A 22,064-nucleotide genomic window follows, 5' to 3' on the forward strand; every position below is an offset into this window, starting at 1 on the left:
TTTTTGTTGCACTAAAAAATGTAGATATGTGTACTGTTGGATGCTTTTATTAATATAAAAAATTAAGAGACACTTATGAAATTAACAGTATTTTATTCAGTTTAATCACCATCTTCATGGTCGCTGAAGTTTTCAGTCTCCTCTGTTTCATAAGATTGATTTAAAGATGTATAAAAAGCATGATACGTCTTAGGAATAATATCTTGACAGAGCTCTATAAGATTTTTGTGTTTTTCGGCGGAGATAGCAATAGTACTTGTATACATTTTTCCAAGACTTTCAACTTCTTCCACTTTTTGCTCTTTTCGTAAGCTTCGTCTTACAGGCATCATCGAGATTTCAAACTCTAGGAAGGTTTCCGAATCCATTTCGTATTAAAAAAACACTGTGTTTGGGCTCTCTTTTTTGAACTGAAACCAAACAATTTTGAGCCAATTTATTTTGTTTCCATTTTTATCTAGTTTTCTATTATGCATTGTTTTTTTTGTCAAACTATTAAAATCTAGAAAAGCTGATTGATCCATTTCAATTACTTCATACTTTAACTTTTTGGAAGCTGTTCTTATAATAGTGTACCAACCAGATGGATGAAAAATGTCTACATTTTTACTTTGTTTTTCAATTTGCGCATGGACAGAATCGTATTCCATCATGGAATGACCAGGCTCAAAGAAAAACTGATTAATTATAAAAATGTTTTATATATGCAAAAAAAAAATGTTTTATATATGTATATATGCAAATTTTTTACGGCATAAAGGAACATGGCAACTATATTCACATTTCGATTTTGCCCACTGCATGTGTCTGAAAAAAAATTAAATTCCCTATGCTGCTGGTTTCCAGATAAATATTTCCAGATACAGGAAGCAGTCTCTACGGAACCACGTTTAGCTATTCCTTCATGCCAAACATAATTGTTTGCCTACATTAAAAACTGTTAAGTTATAGACAGCCAATCTGCGTTTATTAAATATTTTTTTTGCATTAGTTTTTGGGCAACAGCGTACAGCTTCTAGGTCAAATTCTGCTAATGAACAATCACCAGCAAGTGCCTTTTCTTTTATAGAGTTCTTCATGTTTCTGGCTAATGTTTTTCTTTTTAAATGACTGTCGTGCTCATTCTGTTTTATGACTTGTTGGTCTTCGGACAAGTGATCAGATGTGAAACATTTGTCACACATATCCTTTCTGGGAGTATGAAATGACAAGGTTAAACTCGGTTTTGAAAATATTTCTGTAATACCAGAGCTTTTCTAGAATAAGGTTTTTTAGCAGTCGTCTTTATAGAGGTCATACATAATTTGAATATTTAAATCGGAAGCCAGATATTCCTTACGGTTGTCCTTTCGGCAGTAGTGAGACGGTACTCGAGGAAATAAATTGATGTGATCAATAATATTTTGTTTAATATTTTCAGGGCGTTTATTTCCAGCTACATGATGACCTCTTTTGTCAGGTTGTACTATATGCCGTAGTCTATATAGTACTATAGTCCATTTAAATACAAGTTTCCTTACAAAAGTGTCAGATATGTCTAGGGTTTTAAGAAAAAATCCTTGACATACTGAATTTTTTTTCCTTCCTTAACAAAACTGTGGAAGATAGTATTATGCCGTCTGGATACTTCTGCTTCAGTTCGTTTGGATTTCGTTTTTATAACGTCTATCAACGAGCTGATGTATTGACGCTGCTTCTCAATATCTCCAATATTCCAAAAAGCCTTATGAAGTTCGCCCCTTGTCTCTAGACTAAAATTTGTGTTACACTTTTTTGGGCACTTACTGCAGTCTTTGTCCTTTACTTTTTTCGCAGACATATTTTTTCGACGAACAGAAACGTAGGCTTCACCTTTTCTCGTTTAATTTTTCTTTGATTTTTTTTCCACATTGCAGGCTCGGCAATCATTCTCCTTTTTTTCGTTCCCCAGTGACTGTCTGCGATGATTGAATGTTATTTATATCTATTTCCTCAAGTTCTTCATTTCCAGTTTCATCATATAAATAAAAAGCTATTAAAACATCTCTAATAAAAAACATTAGTGCTTATTTTTAACCTGAGTCTGAACTGGTCGGATCGAAATCTGGATCAGCTAAGGAGTCATCGGAATCCATGATATTATCAGTGTAACCCTCGAAAGCGCCAACAGTTGTTGAAGATTCAGCTTTAACCATTATATTGCCATCTGTCTTTATCTCAGGTTCTGCTGTAATATGCAGATGTTTCTTTATATCCATATTTCGTGCATTTTCTAAAAAGAAAGTATTGATTTTTTTTTATATTAAAAGAATATTTTCTTAATAGGCTTTTAGATTCAGATAGTTAATTTGTAACTTTTTTTATGCAATTTTGTTTTTTTTTTGTAAAAACATTTTAAGAAAGCGGTTAGAAATTATTCGCTACAAAAATATTTTGGCACATAAGCAGAAAAACAGCAGAAGCAAACAACTTCTAACACCTCCTTCCATGGAATCTTTAGAACTTACGAAAATGCATAAATATAAAAGGTATTTAATTTTTTTACTAAAAAACCGTTCGTCGGACAGAAAAAGTACGAAAGGACAAAAAAACAAACAGAGTTTGGACACGTACTTAAATAATACCCTGTATACTATATAGACGTCGGTCTGCGTAGGAATAATAATAATTATCTTAATATTTATAATATTAATAACTTCCGGTTATACCGGATGTCAACTTGCTTATTTTAAATGGAACACCCTATTTATTATCACACTTTAGCTACTTGTAACTTACCGTCGGCGTCGCTGCTTACCAAAACAGTTGAATTTGAATTATGAAGCTGTTCCAAGGTACTGCCATCAAACAAATCCGTGGGAACTTCTATCCCAACGTCTATATGACTGTTTCTTATATTATCTTTAACTAGAAGAGTGTTTTCTAAAAAAATTGGTAAAAAATTTGGTAGATAACAATTTAGACAAGAGCAGTTTAAAATTACAGTAAAGTATTTGAAATTATTATAAAAATTATTATTATTTATATTTACATAGTAAATATTTTATAGTTGTTATGCAAATTAAATATTAATATTTGAAGAAGTATACTTACGATTTTTAAGAACCATATCCACTAATTTTTTTTCTCTTGACATGTTAAATTATAGTTGTTTATTAGTTATTCTTTTATAATTAACTTGGTATATAAGCACAACAACACTTAACAGCACATTTCTACTACTTACAATAGCTACTACTTAATATTATATTAAAATTTACAGATTAGAACAGCTAGCGCGCAAGGTAAACATTTCGCAAGGGACGGTTTGAGCCAAAAGGATATATCGCCGCTTACGTGCTAACTGAAAAATATTTAATTAGATCCCAAATGATTTAAGCGCTGTTTCTTCACTATGGCTCCAAACAAAATGTTTTTTTGTATTTACGCATGACGGCAACTTCTTTAATATTAATAATAACTCTTCCGTTTCTTTGGCACTAAACTCTTGAAAAATTGAACATCCGTTTGGGTATATTAACTCAATTTCGCCAATTTTGTAGTTACGTCATTATGGTTCTAAGCCATCGAACAGCATGAAGGTTTTTCATTGGACCAGTGATGTGTATGATAGTAATTGAAAATTCCATATCTTGTAAGCCGAGCTTCATCTATGCAGTTAACATTTGCCAAAAAAAGAGGTTCTTGTACCAGTTTTATTAATAGCCAACGACAGAAGATTACTCGAGCGGGTCTGCCGGAGCAAGAGCTTGTACCCTTTGTATGTCATATGGATACAGGTGTTGAGTATAAAAAGTCAACCACAAAATGAAGACTACCATTTTTCCGCGGATCTTTCTCTACATGTGCTTAAATGCGCTCCTCAATATCAGATGTACGTACCGTCAAATTACAGCCACGATTTTGATTTCTGGGTTCAAATGAGCCTGTGTCTCTAAAGCGCTGATAAATTCTCGCAAATATTCGGTAAGAAGGTGCCCTGGGATTTGGATATTTTTCGATATACAAGCGCTTAGGCAAAAGACGGTTTCCGTTTGCTCTTCGATATATAAAATGCATATCTGTCAATATACGCACAGTGTATTCCATAGTTTCTTAAATTTAACATTTACGCTTCAACAAAAACACTAAAAATACTAGAACATTTTTGTTGCGTACATGCAAAATACATAAAGTGATAAGACCGCATACGTTCAATGAATCAAATAAGTATGTTTTGAATAAGGAATTTTGGTATTTGGCTTATTTATTTTCTTAAAGCTATAAAATATTTAAAAAAATCTTGAAAATCGGATTTTTCAATTTATTATTTAATAACTACTTAATTACTTTTGACTTTCATAAGCTTATGTTGATTAATCAGTTACCAACTCATCAGAGCCAAATCTTTACCTTTAATTTTCTCAAAAACCAACGTTCTCGTTTTAAAAAAATGAACCCACCTTGCGAAAAAAATTACCCTAAAAAAGTTATTTACGAAACAACCCTCTACTCTTGAAAAAACAAACCTTTCCAATTTTTCAACGAATTTTTCAGTATCATCATTTGAATTAGAGTCAAAATTTATGGCAGAGAATTTTTTTTCGAAATTTCATCACATTTTTTAAGCCTACAATTGCAAAGAAACACTTTTTTAAATTCACCCTTTTACTGCCCCTGACTCCCTTAATATGCATTTTCCGATTTATACTTATAGGAACTTTTTTTACTATTTTTTAGAAGTACTACTTTTTATTGTACCGAATTTGTTTACACCATTTCAATGACACACTGTGTGAATTTATACAATTAGTCGCCGACATTTCTTTTTTTAAAATCAAGCTCTGATAAAAATTTTCCATAATCGGTTGTGCATCAGAAGATGTCGTGATAGTACTTGTGAAGTGTTATAACAAACCAAAAATGGTCAATAAGACAATGTTGGAAAATCAATTTTTGATCTATACTTTCTCGTTGTATATCTACCACATGCTTGTTATTACAGAGGTCCAGGAAATCAATAACTTTTACATGTTTTCCTTACATCTTGACTGTTTCTCTACGAAAGTGATATAATTTTACTGTTTTATATCTAAAAGCCCTGATTATATAATTTTTATGTAAATTATTTTAATTATCCAAACGAAATTGCCAATATTATGTTAATTGTCACCATAACTTCCTCAAAAAGAAAATCATTATTCGAAGAATATACAGGGTATTTTTTTAATTATTGCGACAAAATTTAGGGGCGTGTTCCTTAAATAAAATTAAGCTAAATAGTTCCTATAAGCATATGTCTTAAATGTCTTAAATTTTAGACAACAGTTAAAAAAACAGCTACAAAAAAATTACTTTTCTTGGTAAGCTTGATACCTTTGTAGATATTTTTCTGAAAATTGGTATGTAGTTTCTAAGCATACATAGCGTTTTTTCTATATGCAATTAAAATTATTATATTCGCCGTTAGCGTTCATGCGGGCTTTGAACTAAATATTTTTTATACCTCCCCGACTTATCCAACGATTTGGATTTGTAATATCTAAATATTAGTAACTAAATTAAAATGTGCTGGAGCACCATCTTTTAAAAAGAACATTAGTTGTCTGAATAGGAAGCAGTACTGGCAAATCATTATTAAGACATTCTTTCCGGCAAAAAAAATTAGCGAACTAGAAAGTATTAAGGGAAAACTGGTGTTGATGACGGATTTCCGACACGGCTTGTGGGTTCTCATTACTCCATAAGTAATTGTTATGAAAATTCATGATTGCGGCCCTGGAGAAATTAGCCTCATCGGTGGAGAGTACTTTTCTCAAAAACGGTGCAACTTGCCTTATATGTCTTTGCATCCAATGTGTAATTAACCTTGTTAACCAAAAAAAAATATTAAAATTATTGCTTTGAAGCTACCTTTAAGCTTCAATCTCTTAGAAAATCCGGCTTAAAATAATATATTTAAATTGATGTGTTTTTATGACTAGAATTGAATTTTATTAGCCAAAAGAAGCTCTTATAATTAATTAATAAGTTAATAGTTATTTATGTAACCAGTGGGTAAAATATTTTTTTTTATGAATGGGAAACCTGTCATGACTGGGAAACATGAGCCGTAGGCGAATGCGATAATTTCCACGAATAACAAAAGGGGATTTTACACACGCGTAACATACAAATTTTTTTCTACTACTCAAGAAAATATTAAAAAAACCAAAAATACCAAATTACTTTACGCACTTAAACGACTTTACGGTAAAAAAAATGCCAAAACATTTGTTGACAAATTATAAATTGTCAATGTCAAATAAACGTCAAATTACTTTAGACACAAGTGCGTAAAAAGTGAAACTTTACGAATCCTGGAAAGTGTGTAAAGTGAATACTTTACGCACGGTAGTAGAAAATAGTTATTTATGAAAGAAAGAAAGAAAAAAAGAAAATGTGCTATATTACGTAAGAATAATCTTGTGTACAAGCATCCTACAGGCTGAAAAAACAAAACGCAAATACAATTTCAAAAATTGACAAAACAATGAACAAAATTAAACACAAGAAGACATAACTTTTTGAACATACTTAAATACTTAAATGAAAGATAACTAAATAAAACAATCAGTTACTAAATAAAGGTAAACTTGTTGACAAAACTAGAGAAGAAAAAAGGAAAAAAAGAAAACTTTCCAACATTTCCAAGGTTAAAACCTAAAATCATTAAAAAAGTCATCCAGGTTATAATATACCTTAGACAATAAAAGCGACTTTAATTCTCTTTTAAATTTCTTAATATCCGATATATGTCTAACACACAGAGGAACATGATTGTAAATTTTTTTACTTATGTAAATTAATGAGTTTTTGGTAAGGGAAGACGTAGGAATAGGTAGGGGAACATCATTTACACGACGAGTCAAATGGCCAGTGTCAGAGGGTAGTTTGGGAATTTTGTGAATAAGAGCAGCTGTTTCTAAGATAAAGAGTGAAAAAAGAGTTAGGATTTTTTCAGAAATGAAGAGGGGTTTGCAAGAATCTCTTAACTTAGCAGAACACAGGTATCTAACTGCTTTTTTTTGAATAACAAAGATAATGTTAAGTAGCCCCTTATTGGTTAAACCCCAAAAAGGCAAGCCATACCGAATATGAGATTCAATAAGTGAAAAGTACACTGAATGTGCAACCACCCCTCCCAGCTCTTGTTTTGCCATTCTTACTGCAAAACATCCAGAAGATAATTTCCCAGCTAAATGTAAAATATGATCTTCAAACCGAAGGCGACCATCAATGGTAATTCCTAGGAACTTGCAGCACTCTTTATTCTGCAAGAGGGAATTTTCGTCAAACATGAGACCCTGAACATCGCACTTAAACCCCATAATAGACGTCTTTCTTACATTAAACACGAGCCTGTTGGAAGCACACCACCCTGATAAAATCTGAAGGTCTTCAAGGATACAAGTCTTAATATAGTCAGAATTTTTATGGCTCCATAGTATGGTGATATCATCAGCAAACTGAACCACCTTGCCCTGCAGTTTCAATAAACTCAAGTCATCCACATACAGTAAAAATAACAGTGGTCCCAACACTGAAGCCTGGGGAACGCCGCATTTTAGGGATCTAGAAGCAGACAAACGCCCAGACACTGAAACCTTCTGAGTACGATTTGATAGATAGGACTCAAGCCATCGCAATGCTACGCCTCTAAAACCATATTTATCGAGCTTAGATAACAGTATTCCATGATCCACACAGTCAAATGCTTTGGATAGATCACAAAACACTGCCGCCGATGACTCTCCAGAATTCAAGGACACATAGACGCTCTCCAAAAAGCTAAAAACAGCATCATGAGTCCCTTTACCGGCTTGAAATCCAAACTGATTTGCAGACAAAATGCCATTATGATGTAAAAAGGACAAAATTCTGCTTTTTGCAAGTTTTTCAACTATCTTAGAGAGGGTAGACAAAATAGAAATGGGACGGAAATTACAAGGCTGATCCAACTCTCCACCCTTATGAAGAGGGATAACCACTGCCTCTTTTAAACATGAAGGAAAAATGCCAATATGTAAAGAATTGTTTATGGCAGAAACTAAAGCATTTAAGGCTGAATCAGGCAAAAAGAGTAACAACCTCGAAGATATCCCATCAGCTCCAGATGATTTATGGTTTTTTAGGCGTTTGATTTCATTTTTTACTTCGGTAAGTTCGACAGGATGAAAGAAAAAAGAATGCTCAACCGACACTTGTTGAAGATAGTGTAAGGGATCAATGTTACTACGAATTCCCTTGAGCAAGATATTAGGTATGTCACAATAATAGTCGTTTAAAATGTCAGGTCTTAACTCCGGTTCCGATACTTTTCTATGGCAATGTCTAAAATCATTAATAATCGACCAACACTCTCTTTGCCTATTTGATGACATATTTAAGCGATCCCTATAATAATTAGATTTTGCTGCTTTAATTGTCTTTCTGTACAGACTACGGTATTTCTGATGATATACAAGGATATTTTCATTTGTGGTATATTTGCACAATTTAGTCAAAAAACGGAGGTTTTTAGCAGAAATTCTAAGGCCTCTTGTATGTAACAAAGTGTGTAAAATGCGCCTTTTTTGATGAAATCGAATCATTCGCCTACGGCTTATGCGACAAGTTTCCCATACTACTGAATAAAACATAAAAAATATACTATGCTACCGAAAAAAACATAAAAAAAATCAAAAATATTAAAATATCCCAATATTAAACACCCTATGCAAATAAACTAAAATTTCAGATTTACCTGATATTATATGTTGGTGAGTCCGTGACTATGTGTTTTCTTTTTCTGTGTGTTTTTATCCATTTTCTATATTGGTCTTTCTGCGAAGGCTTTTGCGAACTCTTTTTCATCCGGCAACAATGGGTAGGAGTATAAAAGATTCCTTTTAAAGATATTCCAAACTGTAAGATGGCTAATGTGTAAGGTGTGAGTAATCTTTCTAGTGCTTGTAGGTAGGGCTTTCCTCGATTTTATTGAGCACCTGTTCTTCCAATTGAGAAGTAACTCCGATATCTGTTTTCAGCGGTAAGTTTATAAGGCTGACGCTTTCTCTTAGACGATGATGTAAACGAGTAAAATAGAGTGATGGGAATAACGCGATTAGAATAAAGTTTAGCATAAATACGCATGGCTTTTTGTGCGTTGGCAGAAGCTAGTCCATAAACAAAGTGCATATCATGCAATTATACATTGCTAAGGTTGTAACGTTTATGAAAACAATCACTTGCTTTTGGTGGCAAACAAATAATTTTTTTTAGGCAGAAGAAGAATGAGATAAAAATATTCCAATTTTAATGCATATAATAAAAAAGCTTTTAATAAATGCTGAAAATAGAGTTGTTAAATAAATATAATATAAATATAATACTTGATTAAGATAATTAGATTTAGGGGTTATGGCTATGCACAATAATGGTTTTTATTTTTTTATACGAAAACCGTGCATCACGCGCAAAATTACCAAGAGAACGGATATGCTCTAAAAGAAACAAAAAAAGTTTTTTTTTTCAAATTTACCACTCTGTAGTGTAAAATCTGTGTAGGACATATTTACATAGAATTTTTTTTGCTTGATGTCGTCCAAGAAGCACGCTGCTGAATTTTGTCGCAATATTAAAAAAACCCATTGTACACCATGAAAATAAAAAAATATTATACCTGCAAGTGCCTTGGCATAATACAAATCGAATTATTTTATGACAAAAATTTACTTTTGACCCCTCCGATATGCATAAACCTTTTTTAGTATCGGTCACCGTGTTGTTTCTTCTATTTTGAGAAACTTTCTTTCACTGCAAAAAAAATGAAACTGTCGGAATCGTACTATAGAATTTGGAAAAAACAATATGGTAAATTTGGTTTTCTTTTAAATTTCTAAATTTATTTTATTAATTTTAATTTCTTACCCCAAAACTCGAGAACTTTTAATCTTTTTATTTTATTTGTTTTACCATACCAGATAATCATACACCCTTAAAAAACTATAATAATCTATATTGCTCGGTATTTTCGCCTTAAAAAAATAAAATGCGTCCAAAAATAGTCAAGATGCATGAAAGTCATATAAACATTTCCGTAATTGCAATGACTAGTAGGTATGTGACAAACACAGGTCGGGATATTAATCACTTCAGAATTTTTTACCGGTTTTGCACTGACACGCGTATGCAAAGTTGTAAAGAAACACTTCTCAGTCCCCGTAATGCATATCCAATTATTTAAAATATTTTGCAGAGTCATGTTTTAAAAAAATAAGGGGTGACTATTTTTCTGCATTCATATACAGCTTGTCAAATATTTCCAGAGAAGTGATTGAGAATCCTATTATGATTTGCTCTGAACCACAGCCAAATTCGACATTACGAGTTTTTAGCCATTATTTCGTGCATTTTTGAGAGCGACTTACTTGTATAGTCGGCTACAAAATGTATAGTGTTTATATACCTTTTGTTTATCTGCTGTATTTGCAGAAAATTCTTATTATTAGTTAAGATTTCAGCGAAACAAGATGGACAAATAGTAGAAAAAAAATAATACATAAACCTATACTTGCTAAATTTGTCAAAAAATATATACATACATACATAAAAAACCTTTATTACTCAACATGCTTCTGTAAAGTTTTCACTAGTGCGGCACACACATCAACTATTTTTGAAAAATTGCTAAAAATCGGAGAGTTAGTGCCAGTCTTTTCTTAGGTGGAATTGCTTCTCGAAAGTTTCTTGAATTTTTACAAATTTTTCCACTGATTTTACCAAGTAGAAATACAAAATCTATAGGGGATATTGTACAAAAATTAATGAACTGCCCCAGATCTTTTCTTAAATCAATGAAAAGGTTCAATCGCCTATATTTATCCCGACTTTGATAAACTTTTGACATATAATGTTTTCTTTTCGGTTTTTTTTAGTTGCGTTTAATCCCGCAATAATTATAAAAGCCGATGCCGCTATAATTTTGTCACACATTTTTTTTTCGAAATACACAAACCAAAAACCGATTAAAGTCGAAGCCAAGCGAACAGCGAACTTTCTGCAATCGTTTCAGATTTGCTTACTGGTTAGAAGAAACGAATTGCAGCCGAACGAACCCAAAAACTTCGTTGTTCGGCTTTTGTTCGTTTAAAGTTTATTCCCTCAGTGAGTACGCACCTTTAGCGAGATTATAGAATGGGACATTTTGAGCAAATTACTATAATTAATCAAAATCATAGATAAAAAAACAATTAATTAATCAAAATCCCAATACTTCTCGTACTCCTAGCTATTGGTCAGCTAAGTCTATTTACGCGGATAGATGTAGACTTTGCAAAGTAGACGAACATGCTTTGAAATAAAACGATCCCTTCAGAAACTCCAACAGGCCTTCAAGCAAAAAAGTAAAGATTGAACCAATGTTTTAAAAAACACACCAGAGGAGAAAAAAATAATAGTTTATTATAAGTGGCAGCCAAGGCCCCTGACGAATCCGGAGCCTCTTGAAGCAAAAATTATGAAGAGAGAAAGAGAAATCCTCAATTATTTTAAATATTGTAATATTCTGACGTAATAGTTTAAGTGTAAATTAACGAAATCGGTGCAAAAAAATTACCAACTAATTTATTACACATGGACACAATAAACACAATTACTACTTATGTACATCGTATTTATTTTATAAAAATCATTTGGCATTTATTTCCTACTAATTATTTCGATTTAAAAGTCCTCTTTGTGTTCTGTGTTGGTTTAGTCGCTCGCTACCAACGGAGTAGTGCAGTTCGATGCCTTTTTAACGGGAGAAAAATTACGATATGCTAGCCATGCTATGTCAAACACTCAATTTATTTTCTCATATTTTCTGCCGCAAAGCGAAATAAAACTAGTATTCTGTTACATAAAATGTAATTTAGAAGTATTTTATTTATTTTAGAATTTATTAATGAAAAAATAAAATAAATAAAAATGTCGGCAAAAAAGTCTATTTTAAATGGTCTTGGTTTTAAATAATTTAAATTATTTGATGGTATCTTTGAGGTATCCCTAAAGGAAAAAATCATTAAGGGATAAATCTGGAGATCTAAGAGGCCATCAAATAAACCCTAGCGTGCTAATGCGACGTGTAGGAATAATTTCGTCCCTCAGAAGGTTAAGGTATTTTTGGGCATTTAGATTGCCATCATTTTATTACCAATTTAGTTTCCTAAAATACCAGTCCATACATTAACCTTCTGAGGGTACTACGTACATTTTGCGATACTCAAGTGTTTATTTTCTGTTAAGTAACCGACGGCAGCAGATGGATTGTGACAACCATGAATAGGAAAAGACGACTCGTCAATGAATAAAATATTTTCTATAAATGTAGGATTTATGTGCGCTCTTTCTATCATTTCTTCACAAAATTCCATCCGTTTCACCTGATCTTCATCAAAAATTTGGGTACTGTTACAAGAAAAGTAAACCTCAGCCACACTGCAAACATTCATTTCTCGAAGTTCCCTTTCTGGCTCTAACTGTCGAGTGGAGGGGCGCAGCTACATGCAAATCCTATGACCAGTCGTTGCTTTCCATAACTCTTCCTCCTCGTTGGTCTGTCCGTTCAACAGACATCTTGAACTCGACCCAAAAAATGTAAAAACCCGCGAGTCCCGTCAACACCGAAGTGCGAATCTCTTTGATGTACCGCTCTCCGACCGAACGCAAGCGAAGGCGCACCGAACGTAAAATACCATTCGATTCGCCTTTGCTTTTACGTACACACTAAGTGAATCATTCGGAAGTCGTTGTTCGTTCGGAGTTTGTTCACTCAATAGCCGGCCACACACATAGAGACTTCTCTCGAGATTTAATTCGTCGCGGTTCAAGTCGTATGTTTTCGGCGGACTTGGTATGTCAGAGGTAAAAACTTTCGTTACCACTAACGTAAACACATATTTATGAACAAATCTGACAGACTTAATATGTTGCAAACAAAACCGTATGTTAGTGGATATAATCTGTACAATTATCTGCAGACTATGCCTGAAAATAAGTTTGTGGCCTCGGCAAAAGTTTTGAGAGAACGCGATCGTAAATAAGGCTACTAATTTTTGTGTTTTTGTGTTTATAGGTATGTGTGAACAGGGAAGATGCCTAGCAATAAGAAAAAGATTACACTGTGTTTAGCTATGTCTGGTATGATTCTTATGGCAACTAAACATCGTACTATTAGAAAACTTAGCAAATGAGTCAAAAAATTGTTGGAAAGAGAGTCTCTAAGCCACGTACCATTATTAAGAGAAATAAAACAAAACGAACCTATGGATTTCAAAAATTATTTAAGAATGGATAGTGCAACTTTTGGTAAATTATTATCCATGGTAAAAAATGGATTAACAAAACAACACACTGCTATGAGAGAGCCAATTTCTCCAGAACAACGTCTTACAGCCACACTTCGATTTCTAGCAACAGGGAGATCTTATGAAGATCTAAAATATTCTGTAGGAATATCCGCACAAGCATTAGGATACCTTATACCGGAAACATGTGCTGTAATTTTTGAGGAATTAAAGCAAGAATATTTAAAGGTAAGTAATTTTAATATTAGAATTCAATAAACAAAAAAAATATGTTTAATCCTCTGTATGTATCGAAATATAGAAATTTACTTTCATTACATATTAGAAAATCTAAAAATATAATAATATACAACATTCTAATCTGTTCATTAATACAAACAAAATATTCAAATTATTATCTAAATATCTTGTGGACTTGAGATACTTCGAGCACTCTCAGCTTAATATGCAGCTAAATCGTTTATAATAATAGATGACTGAGAGCTTGGTTGAGGAGATGGTGTAGTTACAGGAGTACTGGAATGGTATGAATATCCTAAGTTGCTTGAAATTTCATTTGTCGGCCAAGTATTATTTATGATGGAAGTATCTACTATATCTACTGACCGAGATAGTTCTTTTAACAATCCTTTTGTTAGTATTTTATTGATTAGTGTTTCTGCTAAAATTTGTTGCATGGAGTCCATTTTTTTTAACTTAGCTACGACATTAATCCCGATAGCTTCAAATTCATTCGGCGGCGGCAGATCAGTATTTTGTTTCAAAACTTGAGTACATGTTCTCATGAAGTCCACATGACTTTCTTGAAATGATCGTTTCTTTTTTTTAATTACCAGCGGTTTCTCTATTACTGACTTTTTTTTGTGACACGACGGTTTGCGGAAATTTGAAATTTTACTTTAATTTGACTTTAATTTGAAATAACTAGAGGTAGATTAGAAAATTTTTATTATATTCTTAAATAAACTTTTGTTTTCAGTTTCCAACATGCAAAGAAGATTGGAGAAGTATCGCATCCGGTTTTGAATCCCGATGGAATTTTCCTAACTGTGCAGGAGCCCTAGACGGAAAGCATATCCAAATAGTACCACCACCAAGAACAGGTGCTCTGTATTATAACTATAAAAAATTTTATAGTGTTATTCTGATGGCGTTAGTGAAAGCGAATTGCGAGTTTATTTATGTTGACGTTGGAAAGCAAGGCAGAATGTCAGACAGTGCCGCTTTCGAATGGACTTCATTTTATAAAAAACTGCTTACAGGTAATTTAGATTTTCTAGACAACAGTGAAACTAAAGAAAATCTAAACTTTGTTATTATTGGTGATTCGGCATTCCCTCTACAAAATAATTTATTAAAACCTTATCCAGATAAAGATTTAACCTATAAAAGAAAGATATTCAATTATAGATTGTCTAGGGCACAAAATGTGGTAGAAAATGCGTTTGGTTTACTTGCTGCATGTTTTCGGATTTTCCACACCATTTTGGCAATGGATCAAAAAAACATAATTATAATAGTCCTAGCAGCTTGCACTTTACATAATTTTTTAATAAGAAGTAGTCCGTCTTATGCAACAGCTGCCGACAAAGAAAATCTTACTACACATATAACTAAAAAATGGGAATGGCGGTCAAAAGATGTGGAACTGGTTTCCCTCTCAAAAAGGAAACATGGTAAAGCATCCATAGAAGCTAAGAATAATAGAGATAAATACTGCGAATATTTTAATCATAAAGGAAAACTTGATTGGCAAGATAAAATGATCGAAGCTGGTAAAGCATAGTAGATATTTTCTTTCTTGTTAGTTACAAAATAGATATTTAATTAATAATATGAAATAAATGTTGTGAACAATTATTCTCTATGTATTTTATTATTTGAAACAGATTTACTTACCTCCACTGAGTTATGTGTATTTTCGTCATCTTCAGTTATTTCTGAATGCTCTGTTTCAATTTCACTTTCATGTGACTGACTCTGTATCTCCAAATCTTTACTTTCAGTGCTTTGTACCGGCACTTCTTGATCACTTGTGAAGAGCAGAAGATCAAAGTACCATAAACGGGGCTCGTAAATATCATCGCTTGCTGCCCCTGCCCTTTGTGAATTGAATATTTTTTTCAGTTCCTTTCGAAAGCATCCACGCAAACTTTAAATTTTTTTGTAAACAAAATCACGATCTGCCTTAGGATAGACTTTTTTCGAATATTCCACCAAATTTTCATAACCTCTGTTCTTTAAAATTTTGTTTTCCATAATGCCGGATGACTTTTATATATTTCGATAAATCCTGACAGAAATTCTTTTTCCATAAACCGTGTATCAATATTTTCACTCATGTTTATTTTATTAAATTGCAAGAGACTAAGTCGTTAAGAAAACTATGTACGTTTGTGGTTCTGAAATAAAGTTTTTGTTTTAAATTTGAATAAAATAAAATGATAGTATATAATCCTTAAAAATAGATATGAATTAATAGGTTATAACTATATTTATATATATATATAAATTATATACTGATGCCACGGAACTTGTTTTTTAAAAAAACTTTATTCAAACAGAAAACATAACATAACATAAAAAGGTTAAATCGGGTAAAATGCTGAAACGTTAAATATAAAATAATGATGTAGTAATATAATATGATTAATATTTAGATTTATAAGAAATATGATATATAACTTATATCTATATTCTTGTGTTTTGTGGTTATCACAATAATTTATACATTTAATTATAGATACGAATTTGTGTTTAGTATCCGGTTCTTTGTGATAAATATGTTAGGTTCCTGGAGGTTATTTTAGATTCCACATTCACACAAACCCTTTTTTTAAATTGTATGCTCTTGATTTATCTTATTAGAACATCTCTGGAAGTATATTGACACCGTATAATATTTTAAAGTAACATTTTATTCGTATGACTTCAGGCTTACAGTGGAAATCTATTTTCAAATCATGGACAACAATCATTCCATGATTTGTAAATATCTGTATGTAGGTATTCTATGTACACATTTCATGAATGGTTTTTGAAAATAAGTATTCTATACTGGAATTGAATTGTATTGTATACTTGTCAGCATGTAATGGTTTTGATTTAAATTTATTTATACATGATTTAATCTATACATATATTTTAAAATTAATTTCAAGAAACAAATTAATAAGGTAAGACATGGACATAAAAAAGGTTTTTTGGTTCTTTTCTTTTTTTTATATTAATATTTCTTTACGAAAAATTTAAATGCAAAAAACTAATTGCTACAATTACTTACCTTTTTTAATATTATTTTGAAGCGCAAAAATTCACATTCACTGAGCATACAAATAGAATCAGGCATTTGAAAGAAAAACCGATATAAGTGATATAACCTAGAAAGTGGTAGTGTTTCAAGTCAAGTGTCACTTAAGTCACTTTAATTTTTAATAATAGTTGGATACATGAAGTACTCCCGTTAAAAGACAGGAAAAAAATATTATATATAAATATAAATTTACAAAAAATTAACTGCATTTATATTTATAAATAGCGACATCCTGCAGTTACTATTTGCGTTGGTAAGTATACAATATTTCCTTACAATTTAGGATATATTATCTTCCAGAAATTAATTATTAGGTTATTTTGTCCTATACTGAAATTAGTTAAATTTGCAAGAAAGCAATAGTTCATTTGACACCTTATTTAATTAAAAAAAAGATAATATGCTGTTTTGGGATATTTTTCTTACCTATATAGCAGAACAGTTGATAAAAAATTGTTCATGTTTGTCGAGTTTGTTCTTAAATAAGTCAGTTTAAATATAACCATTTACTTCCACTTTTTACACCCTTTTTATTAAAGTTTTCGAAACTTTTCTTCCCTAATATAATCTTGATGTAACCTTTTTCTTTATTTATTAGATTTATCTGAGTAACTTTAAAGTTTCCAATTTCTAAGGTTTATTTAAAACATTTTCATTTCTTATGTTGATTAGCATTTTATTTTTGTAATGAAATAATACCTTATTATTAAAGTTACTTTAGACAGTTATCTGACTGAAGAATCCTTGTAAAATACAATAGTATACAAGAGTCTCAGATGGAGTTTGAATTATATTACATTGTCTTAAACTTTGAAAAGAATAAATTCTTTAAAACTAGATGCAATTTAAATATGGTGTTGAATCTTAAAATGGATATACTTGAAATAATAAGTATCTTCTTTGTGTATATATTTGGGTAAGTTTAGACATATCCTCCTGGGACCTAGCGTTCATTTAAATGGACATGCCAGTTTTATGTTTCCAGTTTCATTAATTTATTATTTAAGCAGCTTAGACCTCGCATCCACTACGTTGGACACTTTGGTGCTGACTCCCAGTCCGATTCGGTCGACTTTAATTTGTGCACATGTGCTGGGAAACAGTTGTTTGTTTTCTGTTGTGATGGCGGCTGCACGTGGTTCTCGTTATGATGGTATGTAGCCTATTTTTTAACGTTTTGTAATGATTTTTGTGAAAGTTTTTATTTGCAAATGTTTAATAGACAAATTTAAATAACATTACAATAATAAAAAAATTAAATAAGTTTTGTATTACCCTAAGTTATTCGCGTCCATTTAAATGGACATTGGATCTATCTCATGCATATTTTAAATTAACTCATAAAATTTGTTTTAGGAATTTTTGGCAATCAAAGAGTGCTTCCGCCAGGGGAAAATGATGAAAAATTGGAGCAAATACTAAAAATCATTGGAAATGATAACTTTGACGACATTGAAATGTCTGATGATGAAGAAGAAATTCAAACTATGGATAATTTAATGGGGAGAGAAGAAAAAATTATTAATGAAGAACTAGTAAACAGCAGTGAGGAGGAAGAAGAAGAAGATAGAATTCCTCTTAGTGTCCTGAGAGAAAACTTAAAAATGGCCAAGCAATCTGTGGATCCTTTAAAGCGAAAGTCTTGGAGAAGAGATGATACTTTTGCACCTCCAAATTTTGAAGGCCCCTCTAGTGAATGCAGAGCAGAGCACCGGTATGATTGGACTGCAAAATGGTATTTAGCTATGTATTTTGAAGATGAGTTATTCCAAAAAGTGTGTGATTGCACAAATGCAAGGTACATTGAACTTAAAGGAGTATCTCTTCAATTGACTCTTAATGAGATTAAACATTTTTTTGGAATAGTTTGTTTGATGTCCTGTCTAAAATATCCCAAAATCAGAATGTACTGGGCAAAAACCACTAAAGTTTCAGCTATTGCAGATACAATGACTCGAGATAGATTTTTTTCTATAAGAAGTAACCTTAAAATCATCATTGATGGCAGCATCGCTGAAGAGGTACGCAGGTCTGACAAATTTTAAAAAGTATGTCCTATTATAAAAGCAGGATGGCAGGGGTGTTTGCAGATACCTAGAGAGAAAGTGGTTGCTGTTGATGAACAGATGATCCTATTTACAGGGACTTGTAAAATGAAGCAGTTCATTAGAGGAAAGCCAAATCCAGAGGGCTTGAAGAATTTTGTTGTTGCTGTCCCTGATGGTCTTGTAGACTTTGAATCATATCAAGGAAAAGATACTTTTCCAGATGATTCTGTAAAACGACTTGGTGTTGGACCTTCTGCTGTTGTTCGCCTTGGAAGGACATTATTTCCTGGAACACATGTACACATGACTACTGCAATAGATATTTCACGACAATACCACTTCTCGAATATCTTCGTCAACAAGAGAAATATTGTACTGGAACCATTATGAAATCTCGTGTACCAGTGGCAGCAAATTTAATTTTGGAAAAAATGATGGCCAAGAAGGTAGAGGCAGCTCGGAACAAATTGTAAGACAAGATGGCGAAATAGTAGTTGTACAATGATATGATCTGAAATCTGTACTTCTGGCATCTACTGCTCTAGGAATTCAACCTAGCGATGAGTGTAAAAGGTGGTCTAAGAAAGACTCTAAATACATTAAGGTTAAAAGACCTTACGTTGTTGCTAAATACAACGATTGTATGGGAGGAATAGACTTGATAGACCGAATGATTAGCTATTATAGAATTCGAGCCAGATCAAAAAAATGGACTGTAAGGTTCATTTTCCATTTCTTTGATCAAGCAATGGTTAACTCATGGATTTTTTATCGAAGAGATAAAAAAATATTTGAAATCCCTCCACGCAAAATACAACAATATTTATATTTTAAAATCGAAATTGCCACTCAACTACACCCAACCCACAAAGAGAATCCCAAGAAAACATCTGAGGTGTAGGTACTAGAAGAAATCCTGAGGGAAATATTTTTGTCGATTCACCGTCATCGTCATTAGGCACCGAAAGAAAAGGGAAACAACACTTTCCAGAAATTGCCAGACTTAAAAAATTCGGTTAGATGTAAAAATGACTCTTGTGCCAAAAAAACCAAGTTTTTTTGTAATACATGCAACACATTTTTGTGCATTACTGGCAACAGAAACTATTTCATGGAGTTCCATAGCAAATAAATTTAAGTCTACATTTATTTTCTGCATTTTCATAGGTTTAGACTGAAATGTTATTGAAAAACAAATTATATATTAGGAATTTTTGTTTAGGTTAAAACCCAATGTCCATTTTAATGGACGTCATGTATCTCTCAAAGTAAGAAAAAAAAAAAATTATTAGTAAACAATGTTTATTTATGTATTTTTCATTATATTTAAAAGCCTCACAACCCTAACTTAACAAAAACATGACCGGGTCCCTAGAGGATATGCAGATACTATTATGATGATACTATGCATAGATAATTAATAAACTTTTTAGAAGTAGTTGGGTTTAGGATGTATGTAAAGTTTCTTTTCTAAAATTAAAAAGTTTTTTACCTATTTATTTAAAATCTTTAAGTAGAGAAAGAGGAAGGTTTTTTTGTGGCCTTTGACTAGATACCTATTTCTTGCTCATAAGGTGCTGTTTAATTTCTGTTTTGTTGAAATTCCAAATTTTTAATTCACATTTCAATTGTATTAGATTTTAGTCCACGCATTTGAATTCAGTAAAAGGCTTTTTTCAAAAATTCTGAGTTTAATTTTAATCATACATTTCTATATAATTTTATCATAATAACTAATGTGCACTTAAGTGAAAAATTTGAATATTGAAGGAATAACAGCATAGTTAATTCTTGTGGTAATTAACAGCATCTATGTATAATACAAGAAGGTTAACAGCGGGTAATTTTTAAGTGACTATGATTTTATAAAATAGAATTCCATTAGATATCTGATAATAAGTCCATTATTACATTAAAAGGAATGTCACCAAATGGGTACAGATTGTGTTATTCAGATACGAATAATATTATTTCTTAGTCATACCCGAGCTGAATTCACACTGAATTATACTACTTGATTGACAAAAATGCCATTCACAGCAAGCAACATTTATTGGACACCGTGTCAAAGGCTTTGGATAATATAGTGCATAAATGACATTTAATTGGCACTGCTCCTTTAACACTTCCAATAAGACTTGTTGAAATACCAACAGTGGTTAAGTGATTGAAGACAAATTCATGCTGGGCCGTAAAGCACATTTTTAAATTAAAATTTGAATATACTAAATTGACATATGTGCAAATGTTTTATTAACCAATGTTTTGAACGTATAAAACTGAACTATTATTTCATCAACAGTAGTAATTATCAGTTCTTGAAAATAACAACTTCAATCATAGTAACTTGTTTTGGATCAGTCAATGCTTTTTGTATATGGTTGAAACTATGAATTATGAACCATTGGTTGACTATTTGGCCCTGATTCCCACTTTATCCCAATATTCAGTAAATGATTATTATTAATGAATTTTTTTTGTTTATTTTGATAGTATAATAAAAACTAATATAAAATTAACTTTTTTTATTTAGTGAACATACTAAGAAGTCACCATGGGTGGATGGAAACTTGAAATAGGCAAAATGGCTATGTATGTTAGCTTCCCGGTGGTAATGTTCTATTATTTCAATCAGCCCAGCCTATTTGAAGAGTGGGTAATTAAGACAAGACGTGAAGTCTATCCACCAGAAAACCCAGAGTTAAGAAAAGCTTTTGAAGAATCTTTTAGGATGTCCAGAGAGAAGCATTCAGTAGCCTTTGATGGAAAGACTGGGTAATTGTTCTGGAAAATTATTAGTATATATTTGCAAATGATTAGATGTGTTTATTATTGTTTTTTTAGTAATAGAAATATCAACACTGATTTTAATTTTGTCAAAAGATTACAATTTTACTGACATTAAAGAAAAATCTGTAATAATATAACAATATTTCTTTATTAATAAATTACCAGAATTATTTTATTTTATTTTTTGGTATATCAGAAACAATTATAAAAATTACCAATGGCGCTAGTACAATAATAATGACCTATTTTCACACACTTCATCTGTTAGCACAGACATCAGTGGTGTAAGAAATCCTGTACCACTGATGTCTGGGGTACTAGATTCTCAAATGCTCCGATAACCTTTCTGGGATAATTTTCTCCGGTTTTATTGCTTTTTATTTAAACTAAAATCGAATCCACAAAGCTTTATCCACCTTCTATTAGAAAAAAAGAAATACACAAAAATTGGACTTGAATCATTTCAATAGAGGATATTATTATTAGCAAACCACTTTTTATTAAAACTTCACAATACAAGGTAATATAGTAGCGGACGTCCAGTTCTAGGCTTATTTTTGAAACTTTCCGCAGTTTCAAACCTTT

General features: G+C 31.8%; 2 protein-coding genes across 2 annotated transcripts; both read left to right on the forward strand.

The window, feature by feature from the left end:
* The first annotated feature begins 8,862 nt into the window (after positions 1 to 8,862).
* Positions 8,863 to 15,114, forward strand: LOC126736161 (uncharacterized). The gene is made up of 5 exons (XM_050440390.1): positions 8,863 to 8,866; positions 8,956 to 9,028; positions 13,235 to 13,556; positions 14,308 to 14,590; positions 14,969 to 15,114. The coding sequence occupies exons 1-5, from the start codon at positions 8,863 to 8,865 to the stop codon at positions 15,112 to 15,114; spliced, it is 828 nt and encodes a 275-aa protein (XP_050296347.1).
* Positions 15,115 to 16,736: 1,622 nt separating this feature from the next.
* LOC126736419 (protein PET100 homolog, mitochondrial) lies at positions 16,737 to 21,654 on the forward strand. Its single transcript, XM_050440751.1, has 2 exons — positions 16,737 to 16,894; positions 21,223 to 21,654. Exon 2 carries the CDS (start codon positions 21,244 to 21,246, stop codon positions 21,466 to 21,468), a length of 225 nt encoding a protein of 74 aa, XP_050296708.1. The 5' UTR covers positions 16,737 to 16,894; positions 21,223 to 21,243; the 3' UTR covers positions 21,469 to 21,654.
* The last annotated feature ends 410 nt before the right edge of the window (positions 21,655 to 22,064 follow it).

This window comes from Anthonomus grandis, chromosome 5, assembly GCF_022605725.1.
Source record: "Anthonomus grandis grandis chromosome 5, icAntGran1.3, whole genome shotgun sequence".
Taxonomy (NCBI): Eukaryota; Metazoa; Arthropoda; class Insecta; order Coleoptera; family Curculionidae; genus Anthonomus; species Anthonomus grandis.

Bases quoted from the DNA above. Each gene is read 5' to 3' on its own strand.
- LOC126736161 (XM_050440390.1), top strand. The intron at 9,029-13,234 runs GTAAGTTTATAA...ATTGTTGGAAAG, and splicing joins TCCGATATCTGTTTTCAGCG to AGAGTCTCTAAGCCACGTAC. The intron at 14,591-14,968 runs GTAATTTAGATT...GGCGGTCAAAAG, and splicing joins TTATAAAAAACTGCTTACAG to ATGTGGAACTGGTTTCCCTC.
- LOC126736419 (XM_050440751.1), top strand. From the start codon at position 21,244: ATGGGTGGATGGAAACTTGAAATAGGCAAAATGGCTATGTATGTTAGC.